Here is a 24,352-nt window from a genome sequence, read left to right on the forward strand (position 1 = left end):
TAGGTGAATTTTTGACATGAGTACTGGCAGCTAAATAACCACATTCTTAGAATGAAATCCTTAACTACAGCTATAATGGCACCTATTTGACACCCATAAAAAGCATTTTGAAGGCATGGAGATAACTGAAAAATCATTTCTAATCTGGAAAAGCAGGGTAAACATTGGAAATCAGATTTAAAAGCTCCCAGATGCTAAAAAATGAAATGCAATTGGAATTTCTCCTTTCCTTTGAGGGTGGGAAGGTGACAATGTTACATGTATTAGTAAAATATTTAAATTGAACCTATATTTATGCTTGTGTGGGACATTTACCCTTTCAATTTATGTATGCCACTACAGAGCTTCTTTAATTATGCACTATTGCAGACTTATAGAAATTTACAAAGAATTGAATAAGCAATATCCCTGCATTCACAATTTTATTATTTTTTACATTTTATTGGTTCTTTTAGTTCTATCACAGAGCTCTCGCCTGTATAAGCTTTATGAGAGCTACCAGGCAACTGAACACCGCTAAACTTGAAGAAATATTGATAATAAGATGTGTTTAGGCAAATCTCTATATAACCACAGCATGGCATATGAGTGACTGCTGTATAGATCCAGCCCTGTAGTTTCCTTATAGTGAAACTTCAGAGGCAGCTCACCAACTTACCAGGAGATGCCAAACACATAAAAAAGAATAAAAGCCGGGGGATTCACAGCTAGAAAATATTTTATTTCTTCCATGCACTTGGTCTCTCCTGTCCATTTTTTTCCCAGCCACTTCTCTTACATTCTGCTAGTATAGATTTTTGCTCTCGTCATCTCCACTCTCCCTTCTATCTTCCTTACAAATGAAGCGAATGACCTTCCCTCTTCACCTATGAAGTGACCAAATACACATGGCAAACATGAGTTAAACGTTCTAGTTCTGATCCTGATCCTTAAGCAACTTATTTACTTTGGGCCAAAATGTCTTAGAAAAGAAAGAAGTGAACTAAGGTTATGAGTAGTCACCCTTACTGCAATATTCAAGGGAGATGGAGAGCCTGTCTCTTTCTGTCTCCCCACCTTTTTGCTGATGAACAAACAAGAGGTGCATTCCTACAATGCTAATGTGCTCTTCCCCTAGGCTGTGAAATTTGAACCCTACCATGACAGTGCCCTTGCCAGATTTCTACTGAAGCGTGCATTAAGAGTAAGTACTTCTATTTTGATAAAAACATGACATGTTAAAAGTTAGAATGATAGACTGGTAGAAATACAGGGTTAGTCATAATGATTTCCAACCGTCTTATCCCCCATCTTCTCAGAACAAGAGAATTGGTCACTTCTTGTTTTGGTTCTTGAGAAGTGAGATAGCCCAGTCCAGGCACTATCAGCAGAGGTTTGCTGTGATCCTGGAAGCCTATCTGAGGGGCTGTGGCATGGCCATGCTGCAAGACTTTACACACCAAGTTCAAGTAATCGAGATGTTAGAGAAGATCACCATTGACATCAAATCTCTCTCTGCTGACAAGTATGACGTCAGTTCCCAAGGTACTTTCATGATTCTCTTTCCATCTGTCATAAGCTCCACATGTCATTATCCCTGTAATTCTTCCTTCTGGAAGGCAAGTTGTACCTTCCTAAAGGTGGCCAAAACCAAACTTTTACATATTCTGTCTGTATAAAATAAGCAAGTTCCTCCTTTACAAGCAAATATATATTTAAAACTATGAAGATTTAAATATTCTTGGTGGTGAACTTCCTGTAATAGGTTTCAAACCTCTTCCAAAATTGAGTTGTACACCATATTTTTAAATAATTTATATACACATGAAGATGAGTTATATACAGACTTTAACCTTTTTTTCTCCTATCTTTAGAAATATGTATGTATTTTTAAAATTTTCCATCTTAAAATAACTGAGAAGGTAATTTGTGGTAAGCTTCACAATTGGTATCCAGGAGATTCAGGGGGAACTGACCATAAGACTCAGCCAATCAGGTCAGTAGTTCAGTGCAAGGCCCATGATATTATGCTGGAAGGGTCCTGAAATGCGAGGGGTACCCAGATCTCTTCAGTGATACTGTGAACCATAAGGGGTGCACCTAAAAATTCTTGGCATGTGCCCTAACCTCTGTGTTTATCTCTTGTACTCGAAAATCTATTTAAATTTTTCACAAACACACATATATATGTACAAATACATATATCAGAGTATGTTTTTTCAAAATGCTTTCAATATTGCTTTCTTACCCTATCCTGATAAATTCTATCCTACTTTAGGATAATTAATCTCTCCTTTCTATAGTCCCATAATTTCTGGTTGATACTTAAATTTTAGTCATTAATTCATCTTTCTGAAATAATAAACTATAAACCTTGAAATAAAGGGTGATACATATATATACACAGCATTTTTACTTAACAAGATCCTACACTATGACTTATTCTAAAAAAATTCCAATACATTTCTTAATGCTGTGAATTTTCACTTTTCCTTTTTATTCTTTTCCAGTACACTAGTAATCTGCCCCCAAATGATAATAATAATAATAATAATAATCCTATTTTGTTTTATTTTTATTTAAGAAAGTAAAACATTTGTTTTTCTCCAGTCTATAATTCAGGAAGTAATTTAAAACTTAAGTATATTTGCCTTTAGAATCTTAAGATTCTCATACCATTTCCATACCATGTAATTTCCTCTTTTGAAAAGAAATTTACAGAAGTGTAACTGAATGTCATTTAATATGACTGGATAAGGTCTGTTCTCCAAATCAGATGGAAGTTTAAAGTTTCACATGTTGTAAAGAAAACTAAAGTATCAATTCCTTAACATTACCCTCAAAATGTCTACCAGATTATCTTGGTATCCCCTGTATTTATTTTTTAAATATGGAATGCTTCACGAATTTTCGTGCCATCCTTGTGCAGGGGCCATGCTAACTTCTCTGATTTGTTCCAATTTTTAGTATTTTGCTGCCAAAGCGAGCACGGTATCCCATGTATTTTTAATAAATATTCTACTACTTACATGTTCAGATTTAGATAGTTAGTAGACAGAAATCTACCCCCTTGCTCTTCTGTTCCACACTATATCAAATGTAGAAAATATATAGCTATGGTCTTAGGAACTGCTTTAAATAATACTGATGGTTTCTTGAACTCACATATTTCACCTGTGCTTTTGATTCTGACAGTTATTTCACAACTTAAGCAAAAGCTTGAAAACCTACAGGATTTGAAGCTCCCCCAAAGCTTTAGAGTTCCATATGATCCAGGACTGAGAGCAGGAGCCCTAGTGGTAAGTATCACTTGACATCTTCACATGGTCATTATGCCACAGCAACATCTGTTTGGGCTTGATGGGTCCAAAAAATAGAGGAAAAAAAGAAGCTGGAATGAGCTGTGGTCAAGAACTTCTCTGATCACTGGGTATGCAAAGCTGCAACACCAGGTAGATGCCATAAATTTTTAGTGTCAGAACCAAATCCTAAGTCTCCTTCTCTTAGTACTTACTACTAAGCTAAGTACTCAGCCTATACATTTCATTTTATATGAGCTTTCTTAAGAAATCGTGAACATACCATAAATTTTGTTCATGTTGTATGCATTTCTGAATTTTAATAAGTAAAAAAAATATATAATTATAGCAGTAAAGATAGATATCCAGAGACATGGTATAGAAAAAGTTTACTATTCCTTTGATCTTAGTGTTCTCCATCATCCACCCAACTCTTCCCTGATTCCTACCCATCACAGACCACAGATCTGCTCTAATTTTGCTATTTTGGATAATCATTATTGCTTTACTATATAGTCTATATAGACCATAAACAACAGTAGGGAGTTTGCCTAGCATGCACTAACCCAGGACGGACCGCAGTTCGATCCCCCAGTGTCCCATATGGTCCCCCAAGCCAGGAGCAATTTCTGAGCACAGAGCCAGAAGTAACCTCTGAACGTCACTGGATATGGCCAAAAAAACAAACAAACAAAATTTAATTGAGGTCATAATCAGCAGTACTCAGGGCATACACTCTGTTTCCTGCTCAGGAATCATTCACAGAAGGCTCTGAGAACTGAATCTGGGTTAGTTGTGTGCAAGGCAAGTGCCCTACTTGCTGAACTATCTCTCTGATCCAACTAGCATTATTTTCCTTCAACTTTTAATGTTATTATATAATTTAAGTCTTCTAATAATTCTTTTATCTTTCTGCCTGGAGAAGAAAGGAGGTTTTTTTTTCTTGGAAATTATTTCTGGTGGTCCTGAGGATTCATATGAGATGCTAGAGAATCAAAACAAATGCAAAGATGCAAAACAAGCAAACCCTATACTATCTTTTAGGCCTTCATCTCTGCCTGAAGAATTTATTATTTTACCTATGTATTTAAAGCATTTCTCTGGATATAGAAATTTGAGTTGACTGGGTTTTATCCTCTTGGCTTCATTTTCTTCTGGTTTACATATGTTCTGATAATTTTTCTGTAATTCTTTAATTTCTGTATATTATATCCCTGTTTACTCTTACTATTAAAATTATCTTATGTTGGTCCTGAGAATGATTGTGTCAAAAAGCATGACCAACTATGATTAACCAGATGGTACAGGCCTGAAGCATCAGTGTTTGAGCCCAATGGAGCCCACCAGGATATACCTAGAAATGCTTGGGGGAACTATTGGAGTGAGAGGGATTGAACTCAGGACCTTGCTAAATCATACTAAGCATATAGTTATCACTTGAGCTATTCCCCCAGATTCTTGGATTTATACTTTTATCAAAATAGGAAAAATTTAGCCAACATTTTATCAACTTATAAGTGATATATGATATTATTTTAGGTGTACAATATAACCTTTAGATATTTGTATATTAATGCAAATAACAATCACAGTAAGTTTACTTAGCAAGTGTCACCATAGAAAATCACTTTTTTATGAAAAGAAGTTTCAACATATAGTTCTTAGCAGATTTCAAATATGCAATACAATATTATTTTTTTATTTCTTTTTTATCTTTATTTAAACACCATGATTACAAACATGACTGTAGTTGGGTTTTAGTCACAAAAAAGACTACCCCCCCCTTCATTAGGGTAATATTCCCACACTAATTCACTCCATATCATTCCAACCACACTCCCTGCCTGTATTTGACTCATACATTCTATTTCTCTCTCTAATTTACATTGTCATGGTAGTTATTATTGTGCTAACTGCAGTCACCCATATAGTGAGCTTTATATAGAGAGCTAGTCCTTCTGGCCCTCATCTCTGGGCAATATTACAATAATGTATTTTATTTTTATTAAAACCCTTAGATATGTGAGACTATTCTATGTATGTTTCTCTCCCCCTGACTTATTTCACTCAGCCTAATAATTTCTATGTCCATCTATGTATAGGAAAATATCATGACTTCCTCTCTCCTGATGGCTGCATAATATTCCATTCTGTATATGTACCACAGTTTCTTTAGTCATTTATCTGTTGAAGAACATCTTGGTTGTTTCCAGAGTCTGGCTATGCAATACAATATTATTGACTATAGTTACCATGTTATAAATAACATTCCAATGATTTTTTTTTATAATTGGATGTTGGTACCTTTGATCTCCTCCACCCAAAACCTCCACCCATGTTATTCATCATCTAATGCCATCCCCAGCCTGCTTCTGCAACTTGAGATACTACCAATCTTTTCTGAGTTTTGTTTTTAGATTGCACAAAATAAAAAGGGGAACATTTTTTTTTATCAGACTGGAATACAAAGTCCAAAGTCAATGACAGCAGAAACAGTATCCAATCTACATCAAGCTGTATATGGGGTGAACAGTTGTACTAGCATTACTGGGGATAGAGGAGGGGGAAGTGGAATGCATGCTGGGAACAAGGGTGGAGGGAGGACAACCCTGGTGGTGGGAATGCCCCAAATTCATTACTGCTGTGTGCCTTAAATATTACTGTGAGGGCCCGGAGAGATAGCACAGCGGCGTTTACCTTGCAAGCAGCCGATCCAGGACCAAAGGTGGTTTTTGAATCCCGGTGTCCCATATGGTCCCCCGTGCCTGCCAGGAGCTTTTGCTGAGCAGACAGCCAGGAGTAACCCCTGAGCACCGCCGGGTGTGGCCCAAAACCCAATATATATATATATATTACTGTGAAAGATTTGCAATTCACTTTGCCAACAATAAAAAAAGAAAGAAAAAAAGGGGAACATTTTTATAGAAGTTCAATGTCCTGCATGGGGCTCATGTTAATCTCTGTTTTTGGTTTTGGTTTTGTTTGTTTGTTTTTAGTTTTAGTTTTATTATATGTGCTATCTAAGCAAGCACTGAGATAATATTTCTACTGTCTCCTCTTTTCTCCTTTCATTCTGGAGCTTAAATTATCTACAAAGTGGACCTCAATACAATGGATTCTCTTCAAAGCACCTTTATCTGAGCTGTAGTCTAGAAACTACCCTAGGCATAAAAGTTGAGGGGAGCAATGTCAGAAGGGAAGCAGGGCTTCATTTCTCTTTTGTTTCCCATCTTTCAGAGTCATCATTAGATTGTGCCAGTTAAAAAGTAGTTGAATCATTTTACTCAGTTTCTAGTTGTTTCTATTAGGGTACCAACTCCTGTAGCTGTTTAGCCTCATGGACAGAGGGAGAAATGCCTCTATTGCATGTTTAATTTTATATACCATTACAGTAAATTGAACCTATGGCAAAAGTAAACACTATTTGCTTCCCTTCATTTAGAGAATGGTATAAATTATGGTGTATTGCTATAACTTCAGATGTGTTTGCTTTTTATGAAGATAATATCTCATTTTTGTTCCATGGTTCATTTTTTGGCTAAAACTCTGATATTTATTCTGAAATGAGTAGCTACTCAGTCACCTTTTCCCAGTTTTGAACTTTGGGTGTATTAAGGTATTTAGAGGAGAAGATATTGTACCAAAGTGTTAGATTTCTACTTATTGCCACTAAATTTCCTCTTGTTAGACTTGGCATATAGTCTATCTACTCAGTTGTGATAGTAGTAGTACACTTTATTTCTTTTTCTGTTTGATTTGGGGGGGGGGGCTACAACCAGTGGTGCTCAGGAGCTACTCTTGGCTCTAGACTCAGAAATTGCTCTTGACATGCTCAGGGGACCATATGGGATGCTGGGGATGGAACGCAGGTTGGCCGTGTGCAAGGCAAATGCCTTAACCACTGTGCTATCACTCCAGCTCCCTGGTACTATTTATTTTCTAATTAAATCTCAGGAGGAAACAACTTTATAGAAAGAAAACAAATATATAAACATAAAACAGTGATGCTGCTTTATATATAAAGGAACAGTAGAGCATTCGAGATCCAGGAGGCAATATATACAACAGATGGGATCTGCCACAGTCCTACATTTTCACTGACACTGCCTCTGGAGCACAGCTTGAGAACCCCTAGTTTAAGTCCTGTAAGTTTCTCTCATTTCCAGATAAAGCAAGAATCTACATTTTTACCCAATTCTTTATTTTTACCCAGTATTAACTTATTTTCTAACTAGAACTTTTCCCTGATTGTTTATAGTGGTGTTCTGACAAAGGATTCAAGTCTCCAATGTGTATTGTGTATATATATATGCATATAACTGTTTCTTTACAGATTGAGAAATGCAAAGTGATGGCTTCAAAGAAGAAGCCCCTATGGCTAGAGTTTAAATATGCAGACCCTACAGCTCTATCCAATGAAACAATTGGAATTATCTTTAAACACGGTGATGATCTCCGGCAAGACATGCTTATTTTGCAGGTAAGGTTTCTTTTCGATTCATCCGAGAAAATATTTCTGTATACAATGAGTATATTTTTAAAAATTGGCTTCTACTCATTCTTCTCACATTCTCTTGCTTAATAAACAATAATCAAGATTACACAACTGTTTTCATTGAAAAAGTATGAATAATTATTATTTGATCACTATTACATAGCCCAGTAGTATTACAGTTCTACACACTTCTGAAAATATACATATCCAACATTGCCATATTGCCCAATCTACTTCCTTTATTTATATTCTCTTTCTACAAGCTATTCTTAGTATGGGAACTTAAAGATATAGAGAATAGAATACTAAACATAGTTACCCCTAGAATCAATTTATTTGTATTCATAGATAAATGAATTTATAGACATAGGATGTTTTCCTTATGTATGTGTGCCACAAATACAGACACAAGTGAATAATTAGAAAGGGAAACCATATATGAGCGAGTAATGATAGAAGAAGAATATGGTTAAACCATCAGTGTGAATGGTTTACTAGACTAGAAAAAGAGAAAGTTATCAATGCTAATTATTTTCATATGTTACGATGTCTCTGTATTAACTTAAATTTCAAAACTCCATATTCTAGTAGTTTTACATTTTAGGCAACATCATTTGTAATCTTTAATGAGTTTTTTTTAAAAAGATAACCATGATATCAGTGTAGTCTATTTAAAATATTATCCTGTTTTGTTTCTGTTTCTGCTTATTTCTACTGCAGAAACAATAACTATTGCTTTGCTTTCTTTTCTTTTCTTTTCTTTTTTTTTTTTTTTTTTTTGGTTTTTCGACCACACCCAGTGACGCTCAGGGGTTACTCCTGGCTATGATCTCAGAAATAGCTCCCCATTTGGAGGATCATATGGGACACAGGGGAATCGAATTGCGGTCCATCCTAGGCTAGTATGAGCAAGGCAGACGCCTTACTGCTTGTGCCACCGCTCCGGCCCCTGCTTTGCTTTCTTTACAAGAATGGTATATACATTGCTTTAAAGTGTTGGTTTTTTTTTTAAGAAAAAAAGAAACCTTCAAGCCTATTGAAAATTTATTAAGGGGCCCAAGAGATAGCACAGTGGTAAGGCGTTTGCCTTACATGCAGATGGACAGTGGTTGGAATCCCAGCATCCCATATATTCCCCCGAGCCTGCTGTGGGCAATTTCTGAGCTTAAAGCCAGGAGTAACCCTGAGTGCTGCAGGGTTTGACCCAAAAAACAAACAAACAAACAAACAAAATTTATTAAATTTCAAATAAACCTATAGACTCTTTTATATTACTCTAAGTAATGGGTACTTCAAAACTACTAAATTTCACTACTGTCTTTTTTATTTTCCTAGAAAGTCCCCACTTTCCTTGTATTTACTACTTTGTTTTGTTGCTGAGGCATACAGTTTGTTAAGCAAGGACAAATTATTTAAGCTCTCTTTAAACCTCAATCTCTTCACCTACAGAATAGGAATAGTAATCATATCCACAGTAGAGAGTTAAAGCAATTGCCAGGTAAGTGTTCTATCAATAATCATCAGTTGTTATGGTTGACTTGATTGTAGCTGAGTGCCTTGAAGATTAAAACTAGTAAGAATTTTTAAGAATAAAATTTTTAATCAATATATGGTAATATACATGTAAGTAGAAAGGAATATTTGAATAAATGGAAGTTGTGTAAATCAAGGTAATCTTCTTTCTTTTATCTTTATCTAAATTAACAAATTTCTGAAAAAGGAATAATTTAAAGTACTTGTTAATAAAAGTAGTTTTAGCCATAGATTTGATATTTTAAATAGTTCAGGCATGTCTCTATGATATTAATTGATATCTAGTTATGACAACATTTTTTGTATTTGATACTCAGATTCTACGAATCATGGAGTCCATTTGGGAGACGGAATCTTTGGATCTGTGCCTCTTGCCATATGGCTGCATTTCAACTGGTGACAAAATAGGTATGTAGTTATCTCAGGAGAAGAATATAGGACTCAACTTGTTATAAAGGATCATAATTCCTCCTTTGTAGGCGCTTAGTAACTAGAAGATTGTTACCACAAGCCATAAAGAAAGGAAGGCAATGTTCCAAAGCTGCTGACTATACATGGAAGTGATTTTAGTAAGAACTTGTTCCACCTCTACTTCTCCAGTTCTTAACTCTAACTCTTTTCATTGCCATTAAATTTCTCTCTAACAGTAACATTTAAAAATAGACAGAGATCTGTCACTTACTTTAATATCCCAGAATTCACATTATCAAAGCTATTACTCTAATCTTAGGTGCTTTAACAGACACTTAACATTTTAGTTTCAATCAAACATTTTTGTTCCATTTCCTATTTGAAAACTATACAAAACCATTTCCATTTGACCCTGTAATTAAAAAGGGAAAAGGTACAGGCTGCCACAAGAAGGATGTGCTCAGAACATATATGTTTTTACATATTACCTTTTACCCTCTCCTCTTTTCATTCAGGGGCACTGAAACCATGCTCTACACTTTTTTTATATTCCCCTCCTCATCTTCCTTATTTTACTTTTCTTAAAAATCAATTACATGAACCTGAAAAATAGATCTCTCTGGTGGATAAAGCCCTCTGTCTTAGAATTAACAAAGATGTAGCCCTTTCCTCCTCTGGGCCAGCAGCGTGGCCCCTGTTTGTATTAAACTTTGTGCTTCTTCTGGTAGGCATGATAGAGATTGTGAAAGATGCCACAACAATTGCCAAAATCCAGCAAAGTACGGTGGGCAACACAGGTGCATTTAAAGATGAAGTCCTGAACCATTGGCTCAAAGAAAAGTGTCCTATTGAGGAAAAGGTGAGCTCCTATTTTTACACACACACACACACACACACACACACACACACACACACACACACACACACACACACACACACACACCACAAAGCTCTTTACAGTTTTATTTAATAAGAATGGTCTCACATTTTTCAAAAGGCTTTCCCAGAGACTTGCCTTACCAAAGGAGACCTTTGCTCCTAAGGCAATAGGGGTCTCTGCTGATTTACCCTGGTGGTTCTGTATAATGGCACTTGGTTCAAAGCTTCATGAGTATTTTGCTTCTCCTTTGATTAAGAGGCATGCTTTGAGTAATATTTGGTTTTATGCAAAAATAATTTGTTATACTTTCTTATGACTATCTGTCTTTGTTATTCAACAGGAAAACCATAAACCTATATATTTATAATTTATCACAGCAATCTAATGTAAATGATAAATTATGGATGTGGAAATGTCATTCCATCATTTCTCTAAAGTACATCTGCTAAAGTCTTCACAAGCTGTGTGGTTAGATGGGTTGGATTTTGCTGCACAGGATTAGCACATCTCATTTGCATACTTTAGAGTCTTTGGGGAAGAAAATGTCATTTGTAGCATTTATAGTCTGTTATACATGCTACTATATGAACCCAGGCATACTTGAAGTGATCATGAGCAAAATATATACTCATTGAAGAAAAAGAAATTAATAATCCTATATAATTGCTGGCAAATGAAGCCAATAAAAAGAAGTAAGCCCTAGAATTCAATTATGGTTTCCTGTTCATTCCTTGTGCTACTGCAATCATTGACCTTTGACCTAAATATTAGTACAACTATGAAAAATTTGACTCTTGATATAACATTCAGAAAATCCTGCACAATTCTGGAAGCAGAACCCAAATACTCTCTTGTTAGAAATATTTCTTGTTGGAAATCCTTAGGCAGAGATTTGTGCTGCTCATTGTAGTTAAAACACAAGGAATATTCAGATGCATTTTGATTAGTTTCAGGCTGCTGTGGAGAGATTTGTCTATTCCTGTGCAGGATACTGTGTGGCAACCTTTGTTCTTGGAATAGGTGACAGACACAACGACAATATTATGATCACAGAGATGGGTGAGTTTTTGTGTTGGCTTTTTTTGAAACTATGGTAAAGTATACATAACATAAAAATTTACCATTTAACCATTTAACCATTTTTTGTTGTTGTTTTGGGCCACGTCCAAGCTTGGGGATCACAACTGGTGAGATCATAACTTGCTGCAGAGAAAGTGCCTTATCTGCCGCACTATCTTCCTTCCCCTTTTAAGACATTTTTGAAGTAAAACAGGTAGGATTTATTTGGACTATCTGAAGAAGTTCGGGGGGGGAGGGAAGAGAGAAGGAGAAGTAGAAAGGGAGAGAGAGAGAGAGAGAGAGAGAGAGAGAGAGAGAGAGAGAGAGAGAGAGAGAGAGAGAGAGAGAGAGAGAGAAGTAGAGAGAGAGAGAGAAAATGCTCAGGAGAGAATGTGGGCTTCTCCAGAGTGGAGAGAGAGCCCCAATACATATTCCAGTGTTAGAATATGAAAGTATGAAAGCCCACATTATTTTTTATAAATCTTTATTTAAGCACCATGATTACAAGCATGTTTGTAGTTGGGTTTCAGTCATAAACAGAATATCCCCTTCACCAGTGCAACATTCCTACCACCAATGCCCCACCCCACCCCTGCCTATATTCACAACAGGCATTTTACTTCTCTCATTCTTTAATATTGTCATGCTAGTTGTTAGTGTAGTTATTTCCCTAACAGAGTTTACCACTCTTTGTGGTGAGCTTCAAATTGTGAGCTGATTCTTCTGGCCCCTTCCATCCCTTAACTCTATTGTCTCTGGGCCTTTTTACAGTAATGTCTTTAGTTTTTCTTAAAACCCATAAATGAGTGAGACTATTCTGTGTCTATCTCTCTCCCTCTGACTTATTTCACTTAACATAATAGATTCCATATATATCCACATATAGGAAAATTTCATGACTTTATCTCTCCTGATGGCTGCATAATATTCCATTGTGTATACGTACCACAGTTTCTTTAGCCGTTCATCTGTTGAAGGACATCTTGGTTGTTTCCAGAGTCTGGCTATTATAAATAGTGCTGCAATGAATATAAGTGTGAGAAAGGGATCTTTAAATTGTATTTTTGTGTTCCTCGGGTATATCCCTAGGAGTGGAATAACTGGATCATATGGGAGCTCAATTTCCAGTTTTTCAAGGAATCTCCATATTGTTTTCCATAAAGGCTGGACTAGACAGCATTCCCACCAGCAGTGAATAAGAGTTCCTTTCTCTCCACATCCCAGCCAGCACTGATTGTTCTTGTTCTTTGTGATGTGTGCCAGTCTCTGTGGTGTGAGATGGTACCACCTCATTGTAGTTTTGATTTGCATTTCCCTGATGATTAGTGATGTGGAACATTTTTTCATATAGGCCCAACACCTATTCTTGATAAAAAACCCTCATCAAGATGGGAATGAAAGGAACTTTTCTCAATATAGTCAAGGTCATCTACCACAAGCCAATGGCAAATATTATTATCAATGGAGATAAACTGAAAGTCCACATCTTAAGAGATGCAGGCAACATGTGCTGAGGTAGCCTGGGCAACACATGCACCCGAGTGACACTTGTGATTGGGCAGCACCATTTTTAAGCCATTTTTATTTGTTTGTATTTAATCCACACCCCAACAGCATTCAGGTATTACTCCTAGTTCTGCACTCAGGAATCATTCCTGGTAAATTTGGGGGCCCAGATGAAATGCCAGGGCTCAAGCACAGGTCAGCCGCCTGCAAGGCAAGTGCCATACCCACTATAATATAGATCCAGCTCCCATTGTAGCCATTTTAAAGTTAATAGTTAAGTAGAATTGTTGAACAACCACTATCCATCTCCTGAACATATTTTCATCTTCCACAGCTAACACAGTGTACTCACAGAACACTAACTCCTCATTCCCTCTAGCAGCATAGTAAATTTTTCAATGAAGTTGAGGACTGGAGTTCATATCTCAAAGTCATTATCATGTAGGGACTCAAGTTGTGATCATCCTATAAAGCATATAAGAATTATATAAAAGAAGATGATATAAGAAATAAGCTTTAAAGGACCACAGAGACACTGCAAAGGACTGTACTGCAAGCTTTACTTAAGAGAGCTCCAGGATCAATCCCTCCCACTTCATGTACTCCTAAAATGCTGCTGGGCATAATCCCAAAACTAAATTACCAGGCAAATAAATGACATCTAAGAAAATTAAAGTCAGAGAATGGCTAGAAGTAGAATAGATTCATATCTCAGAAACAAGCAAAATAAGTGTGATTAAGTGTTGGCTATACAGAAACAACTAAAAACTCCCAGATATTTTTAAATCTGAAATGCTATTTCAATTAAAAAGTTGAGTCAGCAATATGGTAATAATACCCAGGAGATGAGGGCTGGAAGGACCAGCCCACTATATGAAGCTTACCACAAAGAGTGGTGAGAGCAGTTAAAGAAATAACTATACCAACAACTATCATGACAATGGTAGTGAGGGAGAGAAATAAAATGCCTGTCTGGAATACAGGTAGGGGTTGGGGAGGAGAGTGCTGGGGGGGGCAGTGGTGGTGGGAGGGTTGCACTGGTGAAGGGGAGTGTACTTTTTTATAACTGTAATCCAATTACAAGCATATTTGTAATCATGGTGCTTAAATAAAGATATTGTTATTAAAAACAAAGAAACAAAAAAAAGTCACAGTACAACCTCCAAAAAACAAACAAAAAAAATCAAAAAGAAAAGTTAAGCCAAAAAAAGAACCAGATTAGAATAAATGGCCTATTCCCTTTTTGAGTTAAAAGAGATCCTGTGTTTATGGACAATTGCTAGTGTTAGATAAAGGAGAAGAAATGGTGAAAACTGTGGTAGTGACAATGGTAGATACTGACCCAAAGGAGATTCAAAGTGATTTACTTTTGTCTGATTACCTAAAAGCAAAAGCTAGAATGCCTCCCCAATAACCAGAGGGAAATATCAATTTATTTGAGTTATACAAAGAGCTAAGTGTCTTGGGTCTGATGATAATGCATTTGCAAGAGTTCTGATTTAATATTTCTAAGAATAATTTTTAGACTAGAATATCTTATTATACCTTGACTGTCATTTAAAGGACATGGAAAAGATAGAAATAAACATACTGGGTTCAAAGAGTGCTTTGTGGCTTCTACTCACACACGTGTAAAGGACAAAAATAGCTGAACTGATACAGAGTGAAAAAATAGCCCTTACCCAAGATTGCTCATTTTCAAACAACTTAAAAACATTTCAAGAAATAAGGGGTCCTAAGTGCTAGCACAGCTGGTAGGGCATTTGTCTTGCACACAGCCGACGAAGGTTTGATTGCCTCCGGCATTTCATATGGTCCACTAAGCCTGCAAGGAATAATTTCTGAGCACAGAGCTAGGAGTAACCCCTGAGCATCACAGAGTGTGACCTAAAAATATATTTTCCCAAGAAATAAACATACCAGAGCACTATTAGGCATAATGCTGTCAAGTGTAATAATGTCAGGCATTTTCTTCTCTTAAAGGAAATTTATTCCATATTGACTTTGGGCACATTCTTGGGAATTACAAAAGTTTTCTGGGCATTAATAAAGAAAGAGTGCCATTTGTGCTCACCCCAGACTTCCTGTTTGTGATGGGAACTTCTGGAAAGAAGACAAGCCCTCACTTCCAGAAATTTCAGGTAAGTAGCGTCCCTCCTTCCCTCTTGATAGCTGCCTGCTAAGGCCATCCAGGTGGTGTCTACAGCTCACCACACCCTGACTTCCGTCTTCTCAAAATGGTTCCTCTGGCCTCCCTTTGCCTTCTTCTGGCTTTGTGTTTTCTATCTTCCCCAAGTGCACAATGGCATTTCTTAATAATCCTCCCACCTAAAAACCAACAGCCAATGAATGTCTTCCAAATCCCTGTGACTGGCAGATACAGAGCAACCAGCCTGACATTGTCACTGGAGAGGGCTCTAAGGATGAGCTTTTGGCAAGCAGGTTTAGACTCAATACTTATTTACTCAAGACACTGCCTAGAAGATTCCAGTGTTACAGATCTTTTTCAAGGCCCCAAACCTTGGGGAACCTCTTTCAGTTTTTTGCTACAGGTATATTTTCATCAAACCACGAATATAGCAGTTTTTGTTACACCACTGTATACTCATCTCACATCTAGAAAGGATAGTCCCTTCTCTCTTGGAAATCATGCCAGTTGAACTGTTGACTCTGTACAACCTGCTTTCCCTATGCAGCCATAGGTCCTGTTTACCTGTCAATAAGCTCCCAAAGAAATCTACCACTCTTCCTGGAACCTTCACAATCTACATTCTTTTTCATTTCTTTCTGGTCTACACCCACTTTTGACTATCAAATTGTTTAAGTGTTCAAGGAACCAAGCTTTTCACACTTGCATATACAATAGACTGTAAATAAACATAATCCTCACAAGTTGCCATGCCAACTATAATGCACTCTTTTGTTAGTGGCAGGGATGAAAAATGGCTAGGGGACAAGGCACCATGGTTTCAGGTCTTGGATTCCCACTGAATGGTCTCTCTCTTAGTGCCTCTGTTGTGGAATTTGATTTGCTCTTAGTATTTAAATTATTTTTCTGTCTCAAGAAGTGATCTTTGCAAGAGGACAATGGTTCTTGAAGTTGAGTGAAACTAGAATTAGAAGAGGCTATTTTAAACCCCATGTGCTCATGTTTGTACTTCTGGTTAGTTTTGAGTGTAGGGATGGCAAGACTTAACCCTCCCACAGTTTCAGGTATGTTGTCAGAGAAACTGAGATCTCTGTAGCCCAGATGTAGTCTTGGAATTTTTAGTGTGTTTTTCTCTGTAAAATTATCTGAGTTTCATACTATTTCCAGAGATTTAACATGTTTCAGTCCTGTTTTTCTTTACAGTTAGAAATTACATGTTTTGACAACTTCCTGAAAGAAAAAAGGTTTTGTTTGTATAAAATAAAACCATAATTCCCAATAAGGGGGTAATGTGGTCATTTAAAGGAAGGACAATACTCAGTAATTTATCTCCCCTGGAGGTGGGGTTTATCTGACTAGGTTTAAGCAAACACTACTTATAGCACTTTCAAGAACACACATGAAGAACATGACCTCACTGATAGGTGTTCATTGTTTCTATATGACCACACTATTTCTGTTGTCTATTTCTGATGTCAGTCATTGGTCAAACCCCCAAGAATTGCAGACATTTACTGTTACTATACACTAGTATTAAAAATTTGAGAAGGACTATCCTCATAGCCTTCTTTTTCATGGTGGCTATGGGAATGGTAAAGTGTCAAAATATTTTTTCATGAAATGATTCTAAGTTCAAGGAGACCAAGGAGAGGTGGTCTTCCTCCTCCAGACAACTTTCAGCCAAAGCAATAGAACCTTTGCAGCAAGACTTCTTACAGTCTAGCCTCCAAGTCTGGGCTCCTTGTTCCATCTTTTGTGACTAAAGTTTGTTAAGCCATTCAAATTTCTTTCTATAATGTGAGGAATCAGTTATGAATCTCAATTCATTTCATTGTTTGTACCTATACATATACATATAAAAATCTGTACATATAGATTATAAATATATAATTTATATAGCATACAATATACAAGCTCATACACATATAAACTCATAAACACATATACAAATGAGTATTGATTCAGATTATTTAAGTGCTTGTGAATTAAACAGTACAAACACAGCGTGGTATTGTGGTTAAGAGGATGAGCTTTGGATCAAAATAAAACAGGATTTTGAGCCCTGGCTCAGTTACTGAATAGATTACATATGTGTGTGAATGTGAGTTAATGTTTGTGTGTGAGAAAGAGAGAGATACAGATGACTTCTAGTACAACTTCTATTTCTCTTCAGAAAGAGAAATATTAAAATTTAAATCATGTATACTTTTAAGCAATTCTTACCTTGATAACACCAGAAACTCAGCACATGGTCAATGCCTTAGTAAGATACAGCCACCATAGGGCTTCAACCTTGGAAAGCTTTTTGGTTGAGAAGTCTTTTGAATGGGTTCTTGGACAGAAATGTCATTTCTATAATAAATAAGCACAGCACTGTGTAGGCTAAAGAGCACTTGCCTGGCCCCTGTCTTTCCCCCATTCCCCTCATTGAAAGCAGGGACAGATGAACACAGCAGCAAAAGGCTGTTATGTGGAGAAACTCTGAAGTTTCCAGCTCACCACCAATGAGCAGAAGTTTTCACCACTTGACTCAGACCTTGTGACAATTTTTATTTTTATGTACAACCAGGCCTTCCAGAAAGATGTTCTGTTTCTTAAGTTTCATGTTCCCTTTTTGAGATAAGTCCTTCAGAACCAGTATCTGCACTCTCTAAATAGTAACTCTTGTATAATGAAGCTGCCATTTTTAGGTAAGCACGAAAAATGTTGTATATATTTACATTCTGAATGAAAAGTGTCCTCATCTCTAGTGGAGCCCTACTTCAGAGCTGATAAGGTTAATGAATGCAATGTATTTAAATAACCTGTTTGGAAGGGTGAAGGAAAAAACTGACCTGCTTTTGGTTAAAATTGAGTGGGGAGCTTCTCCGCAAAGGCCTACAAACATATATCCCCCACTGGTGGGCAGAGGACAGGGAGGAAGGGGAACTGAGAGAGGAAGCACCACTTTGACCTAGTCTTTCTTTTGTTAGGTCATCAGGTTCGGTTCACAGGGGCTGTTTTCATGAATTAATTATTCCCTAGGCCTAGACCAAGACAAAAAGAGAATTTAGGAACAAGCTATCATTGCTATTATGGTGTTACATGAAAAGCAAGGTCTACTACCTGGACCCAAAAATTTGTTAGCTTTTGGAACTGGAGGTCTGCACTCAGGGTGCACAGCAGATATTTTACAACTATTTTGAGGAAGACATTTTCCTCAGAAAAATTCTTTCCTACTGAAAAGATTAAAAAGCAACATTTTTGCTACTGGAAATTTATCTTACAAGCAATTTGCTTTGATTTACCTGAATAACTATAGTTGTTCAAATTCAAAAAAATCAAATTTAAATTCCAAATATCAGATACAGATACATGGTCAAAAGAAATCTGAATTCCCATTAATTTTTCATTAAAAACAAAGCACTCCTCTCTACCCTGCTCCTGCTTCATTCTAAATCTAGTAGGAAAGAGGTAGGGGTGGGGACAGAGGGAGAATACGATGGTTTAGGCACTTGCCTTACATGTGGCTGACTCAGGTTTGAAGCCCCAGCACCACATATGGTCTCTGAGCACTAAAAGGAGTGACTTTGAGCACAGAGTCAGGAGTAAGGAAAACCTGAGCAAGACCTGAATACAGTTGAGTGTGGCCCGAAACTCAAAACAAAACTAGTAGGTGCATTGATTTCAGAAAAAAATTGATACTAGTGACATTATTATTATTAATTGTAAATTATATTAATTATAATGATCCCACAATCCAAAAACAATACTGTGAGCATTTTAGTGTTTTTTCTTTATTCTACTAAAGATTTGCTTCCTTAATAATTATAATTTAATCAGAATTTAATTATGAACTGTATTAAAATAAATATATATGATGGCATTACTTCCCCTTACTTAAAAACTATAAAGTGACTTATCTAATTTTGAAGAGAATCTAAATAACAAAATTTAGCTACAGGGACCAGTGAGCCATCTCTGGTGGGGGCCAGGGCCCAGTAACACCATCATGAGCCTGAATATTTATATGAATACTATTGCAAAGCAGGATCACATGATTGAAAACTGAAGGACCTGTGTCAAGACAAGTCCCAAAGGGGTCCTACATAGGTCAGGACTTCTGTTCCCCATGGCCCTCTTCTCATGTTCTTACTTTTGGTCTTTGGCTACAGTCCCAGTTGTTCCTCCATTTTGGCCTTATTCCCACTCTGCCCTTTGCCACCTGCAGTTTCCAGCTTCTGTGTCCTTCCTTTTCACAATGCCTAAGCTAGAGTCCTTCCCACCACCATTGACTACTGTGGGAGCCCTTCATAGTGGTTCTCAGAGCATGACATTCCCTTGGGCATTCCCTATCTAGACTGTGAGTACAGTGCTACTGACTTCATTTGGCCTCATCCTTCCCCTGGGGGCTGAGCCCTCCATAAGCATTTGTTGGGTGTCTGCTGAGAGCAAGAGTGAATGTGGAGGGGCTTTTCCCATGGTAGATGGGACACACTGGATGAAACCTTTAAATCTCTTGTGTTTTCCTTCTATATCATTCATGATATATTCTCTGATTTTCTAAGTTCCTAATATAGGCACAGACTGACTGATGACCCTACCTTGGAAATTAATAAACTTTCAAGGTGTCGATCAAATATCCATTCATTGGCAGGTGGGTAAGGGGAGTGGTGGCTAAAGTATGACATTTAAAGCTTTATTAAATAATGCAAATGAGCAGGGGGTCATAGGGTACCTAGAACATTTTTGAGGCAGTGTCCTGATAAAATATTTGCCTATTTTCTTCCAATCAAATGCCACACATGCAGTATATATACCTGTAGAGTAGAGAAGCCATCAGCAAGGACTGGGCCTCATACAGATATTGTGATGGTGTTCTTTGCCTCTGCACACAGTAGGTACAAGTACCAAAGTGCACCTTTCCATAGATGTGTCGGCAAAGCAGGAAACTTGCTGAGGAGCACATTTAAGAGGCACTTGCCCCTAGATGTCACTCTTGAAGTGTTTTACCGGAGAGAAATGTGTACGTGTAAGAGCCATTTCCATCAGGTTCTGCCCCATATCTACTCCAGGCAATCTTTTCTCTTCACTCAAACTAGGGTACCTAGAACCTCAATCTGTGGTTTTAGCCCTGCAGCCATCTCTGTGCAGAATCTGACTTCTCTTTTTGAGAATCTTCATTCAGCATGGTCCATCCTTGCTGGCATGTCCCTTTCTGCTGGGATCCCGGGGGGGCTTTAACCATTCCAGAGTCAGTTCCTCCACCAGGGCCCTGGAACTGGGCTCCAGTTACTTCCAGTTACTTTTTGACAGTGTGAGTGCTTTCCCTAACTCTGATTCCAGGACTACCGGCACCCCAGTAATCTTACCATCTGGCACTCAGTATGGTAGCCCCATAAAACCCCACATTTGTCTAAAGCTGTAACATGCCAGGCTGAGCTTCTTTAACCTTCTGCTCCATCCTGTTGTGGTCACCAAGCCTTGGTCTTTTATTTCCAAATAGGACACTCAGGCAAGCACATTTATTAAAGATGGACTCATTTCCATGCACTATGCCAGGCACAATGAAGGCTTCAATACAGCTCTTGTAATGCCAAAAGGCACTACTATTTAATCCTCCTTTAACTGTATAATTGCCCCCTAATTCATCCTGATTTTATAGTGATGAATTTTGCCCTAAATTTAAATCGCCTTCAGCATGTGAAGCTTTTATTCATCACCCCTTTGTCTTTATAGGCATAGGTGACCTATAGGGTAGAGCAGAGGCACAGCACCAGGAAGCAGAACACACACACACACACACACACACACACACACACACACACACCTTTGTAGGAAGTATTTCAACAAAGAACTATTATCCCTGCCTGGGTATGGAAAAGGCAAACAATAGCAAGAAGGAAAGGTTTCTACTCAAGTCTTAAACCTGAGTTCCACTTCATTTTGCCAAGCAGATGCCCGGAGGGGAAGGAACTTTCAGGCAAAAAAGAATAGTTTGTGTAAAGACATGAAAGTAATATTAAGTATTACTGTTTAGGGTGTAAAAAAAAATACAGTTGTTTTTTCCTGTAGGGAAAAGACATAGTTTTATACCTGAGAGTGTGTAGTGAAGTTTGAGTGAAAAAAAAAATTAAGATTCTGTTTGAAGGAAAGTGTAGTCTGGATCAGGAGAAGAGGGGGGCAATGCAAGAAGTCATTATTTGAACCTCAACTGACTAGTCACAAATTCTTATATCTTGAAGCCTGAGAGATGGCTCAAAGGCCAAATGTTTACTTTGCACCTGGGAGGCTTGGCTTTAATCCCTGGTACCAACATGATTTTCTGTGCATATTAGGGGTGATCCTCTGAGCACATAGCCAGGAGTTGCTCCTGAACACCACCAGGTTTGTCCCTTTCTCTCCCTCCAAAAAAAAAAAAAAAAAGAGAGAGAGAGAGAGAAAGAAAGAAAGTTCAGGTGGAAGATAATAAGTTTTCCTGTCTAAGTTCCCAGAATATACTGAGTTAATAATGGATTCCCTCAAGATTAGCACACCGGTCCTTTAATTCAGGCCCAGTTTCCATTAGCCAGATCTGGAGACTTTCAGCTCTTACTCACTTGCTGTAAGATATCCTGAGAGAAGGGCTCAACCAATTGTAGGTATGTGGTAATATGTGCCATAGATAAACAATTGAACATTGCTATTGAATTGTTAGGACCTGGGTTAGCTGATTGAATTGCATTTCTTTTCTCAAAAAGAGAGGAATCCAAGATTGGAAAGATGGTCTTGGGTTAGATCAGTATGTGAATCTCTCAGTGCTTTTTAGAGATATTAGACAATGTTGCTTTTAAACATTCATCAAGAATAATGTCCCATCTGGCTCCAATCTTTCAACATTTATTTTCTTTTAAAGAATTTTTTTTGTCTACCATAAGAATATTATCCACGCTGTTATTCACCATGTAACAAAGTGGACTCTTTATTAAGACTCTCCTGGGAAATTTCCTTCATGTCTTAGTTTCTAGAAAGAGTGAGTTTCTCCTAAACAAATTGTTGTTTTTAATCTTCTGAAAAGTGAATGGAAGAATAAATTCCATTTCCCTTTCTGCTTCACATTTATTTGAAGACTGCTCATAGCAAGTATAAAAAAAGTTTTGGTAAATAGTTTCAGATTAATCTTTCTCCAAACCACTGTGGACTATTTTCTTTATTGTTTCATTCCCCATTTCTACCTACTCCTAATTGTTATTTTGATTTTCATGTATCTAAATACACCACCTCCTTTTTTTTTTTTGAAACTAGGAGATAAATAAACAACACACATATACCCCTACACACAGGCTATTTAAAACAATTTAATTGTAACCCTAAGGATTCTAATTAGCTTCTTGCATGGTAGTCAGAATTAGTTTTAGAATCAGTCTGTAGGCAGCTCTTAAAGAATCCTAATCTCACTCAGCCAATACATGGTCAAGCTAACTCTTCATTTAGATTAGCAAGAGAGACTTCTTCCTCCAGGTATAGTGAAATTTTTCTGCAAAGGACCACTTAAATATATCATCATTCATGTGACATTCAATACAAGAATCTAGATGCCTGATACAAGTAGTCAACATCTCTGCTGTATTGAGTGTAGGGCCAAATTACAGGATTTTTGTGGACCTTATATGACCTTGACCATTCACTATTTTTTAATAACCTAAAAAGAAACAAAAACCAATGGGGCTGGATAGTACAGTGGATATGGTGCTTGCCTTGCAGGTATCCCATATGGTCCCCAAGTACCACCAAATAGTAATTACTAAATGCAAACCAGGAGTACTATCAGATGTTTCCTCCACCCCAAATAAAACAAAACAAAGAAGCCAAAAGTCAATCCAGTGTCTTAGATTGAAATACTATTTTCTCCAGTGTCTCCATTTCTCTAATGAACAAAGAAACTATCAAGAAAAAGACAGTGAAAGATATCTTTTTGTTGATAGATATCTGTGACTTTCCTCTTCTTTCTTGTGTTAGCTCCAGACTTTTTTCTCAGAATTCTTGTTTCATGGTGCAGATTACTTCCTTCCTTTTTTGTTTGGCTATGTTCCGTAATACTTCATTTTCACTTGCTTCAAATTAAAGAGTTTAGTTGTAAGAAAAGGCACAATCATGCTTTCTACACTTGATCAGTCTAAGGAAGCTTATCAGTGGTTAAAGATTTAGTTGATTATGAATAGAAAGTTGTTTTCAGCTTAGTGAACTGAAAACAATTATAACAGATCAAGTTCAAATTTTGATCTTGAACTGGTAATAAATTCCCCTGTGCCCAAGACTTGTGACAATGGCAGGTTTGTGCAGACAATGCATTACTGTGGACATAGTTCCTACAATTAAGTTTTTGAATCAACTACGAAATTAACACCAGAGGTACAATGTAAGTGGAACCAATTTGTTCTCTACTACTGTCTAATGTTCTTGCCAATAACATTCACAATAATAATCCAGTGCTCCCCACATTCACACACATTATCAGGCATATTGAACCACATCCCCCAAATTAGAGTATCTCTTGATTCCTTCACAAACACACACACACACACACACACACACACACACACACACACACACACACACACACACCTCAATAACAGTAGCATAACGCCTTCAATGGGTGATCGAGAATTATACAGGGAGTATGCTAGAGGTCATGGACAACAACTCTGGCTGAGAAGGGAAAATTATCTTGAACATTCAATAACATCTGCATTTTGTGCTTTTTTGCTTCCCCTGAACTCACCTCTTCACCCATCAAACCACAGGCCCCTGGAAATAATTAGCAGATCTCTCTCTCTCCTCCCTCTCTCTCCTCTCTCCCCTCTCCTCTCTCCTCCCTCTCTCCTCTCTCTCTCCTCCTCTCTCCTCCTCTCTCTCCTCCCTCTCTCTTCTCTCTCACCTCTCCTCCCTCTCTCCTCTCTCTCACCTCTCCTCCCTCTCTCCTCTCTCTCACCTCTCCTCCCTCTCTCCTCACTCTCACCTCTCCTCCCTCTCTCCTCTCTCTCACCTTTACTCCCTCTCTCTCTCACCTTTCTCCTCTCTCC

At 37.4% G+C, this 24,352-nt stretch overlaps 1 protein-coding gene and 1 non-coding gene across 2 annotated transcripts in view; one reads left to right on the forward strand and one right to left on the reverse strand.

Moving 5' to 3' along the window:
* The window catches only part of PIK3CG (phosphatidylinositol-4,5-bisphosphate 3-kinase catalytic subunit gamma), a 36,781-nt gene that overhangs the window by 4,314 nt on the left and 8,115 nt on the right, over nucleotides 1–24,352 (forward strand). Inside the window, exons 2-9 of the mRNA XM_049783120.1 lie at nucleotides 1,118–1,183; nucleotides 1,299–1,524; nucleotides 3,175–3,278; nucleotides 7,612–7,758; nucleotides 9,624–9,714; nucleotides 10,446–10,576; nucleotides 11,545–11,656; nucleotides 15,146–15,303. Coding sequence (XP_049639077.1) covers nucleotides 1,118–1,183; nucleotides 1,299–1,524; nucleotides 3,175–3,278; nucleotides 7,612–7,758; nucleotides 9,624–9,714; nucleotides 10,446–10,576; nucleotides 11,545–11,656; nucleotides 15,146–15,303 — 1,035 coding nt within the window. The remainder of the gene's footprint in view (nucleotides 1–1,117; nucleotides 1,184–1,298; nucleotides 1,525–3,174; nucleotides 3,279–7,611; nucleotides 7,759–9,623; nucleotides 9,715–10,445; nucleotides 10,577–11,544; nucleotides 11,657–15,145; nucleotides 15,304–24,352) is intronic.
* LOC126028549 (U6 spliceosomal RNA) lies at nucleotides 2,864–2,965 on the reverse strand. The gene has a single exon (XR_007502444.1). It is a non-coding gene; the product is annotated as a U6 spliceosomal RNA (small nuclear RNA).

This window comes from Suncus etruscus, chromosome 1 (assembly GCF_024139225.1).
Source record: "Suncus etruscus isolate mSunEtr1 chromosome 1, mSunEtr1.pri.cur, whole genome shotgun sequence".
In the NCBI taxonomy this organism is placed as follows: Eukaryota; Metazoa; Chordata; class Mammalia; order Eulipotyphla; family Soricidae; genus Suncus; species Suncus etruscus.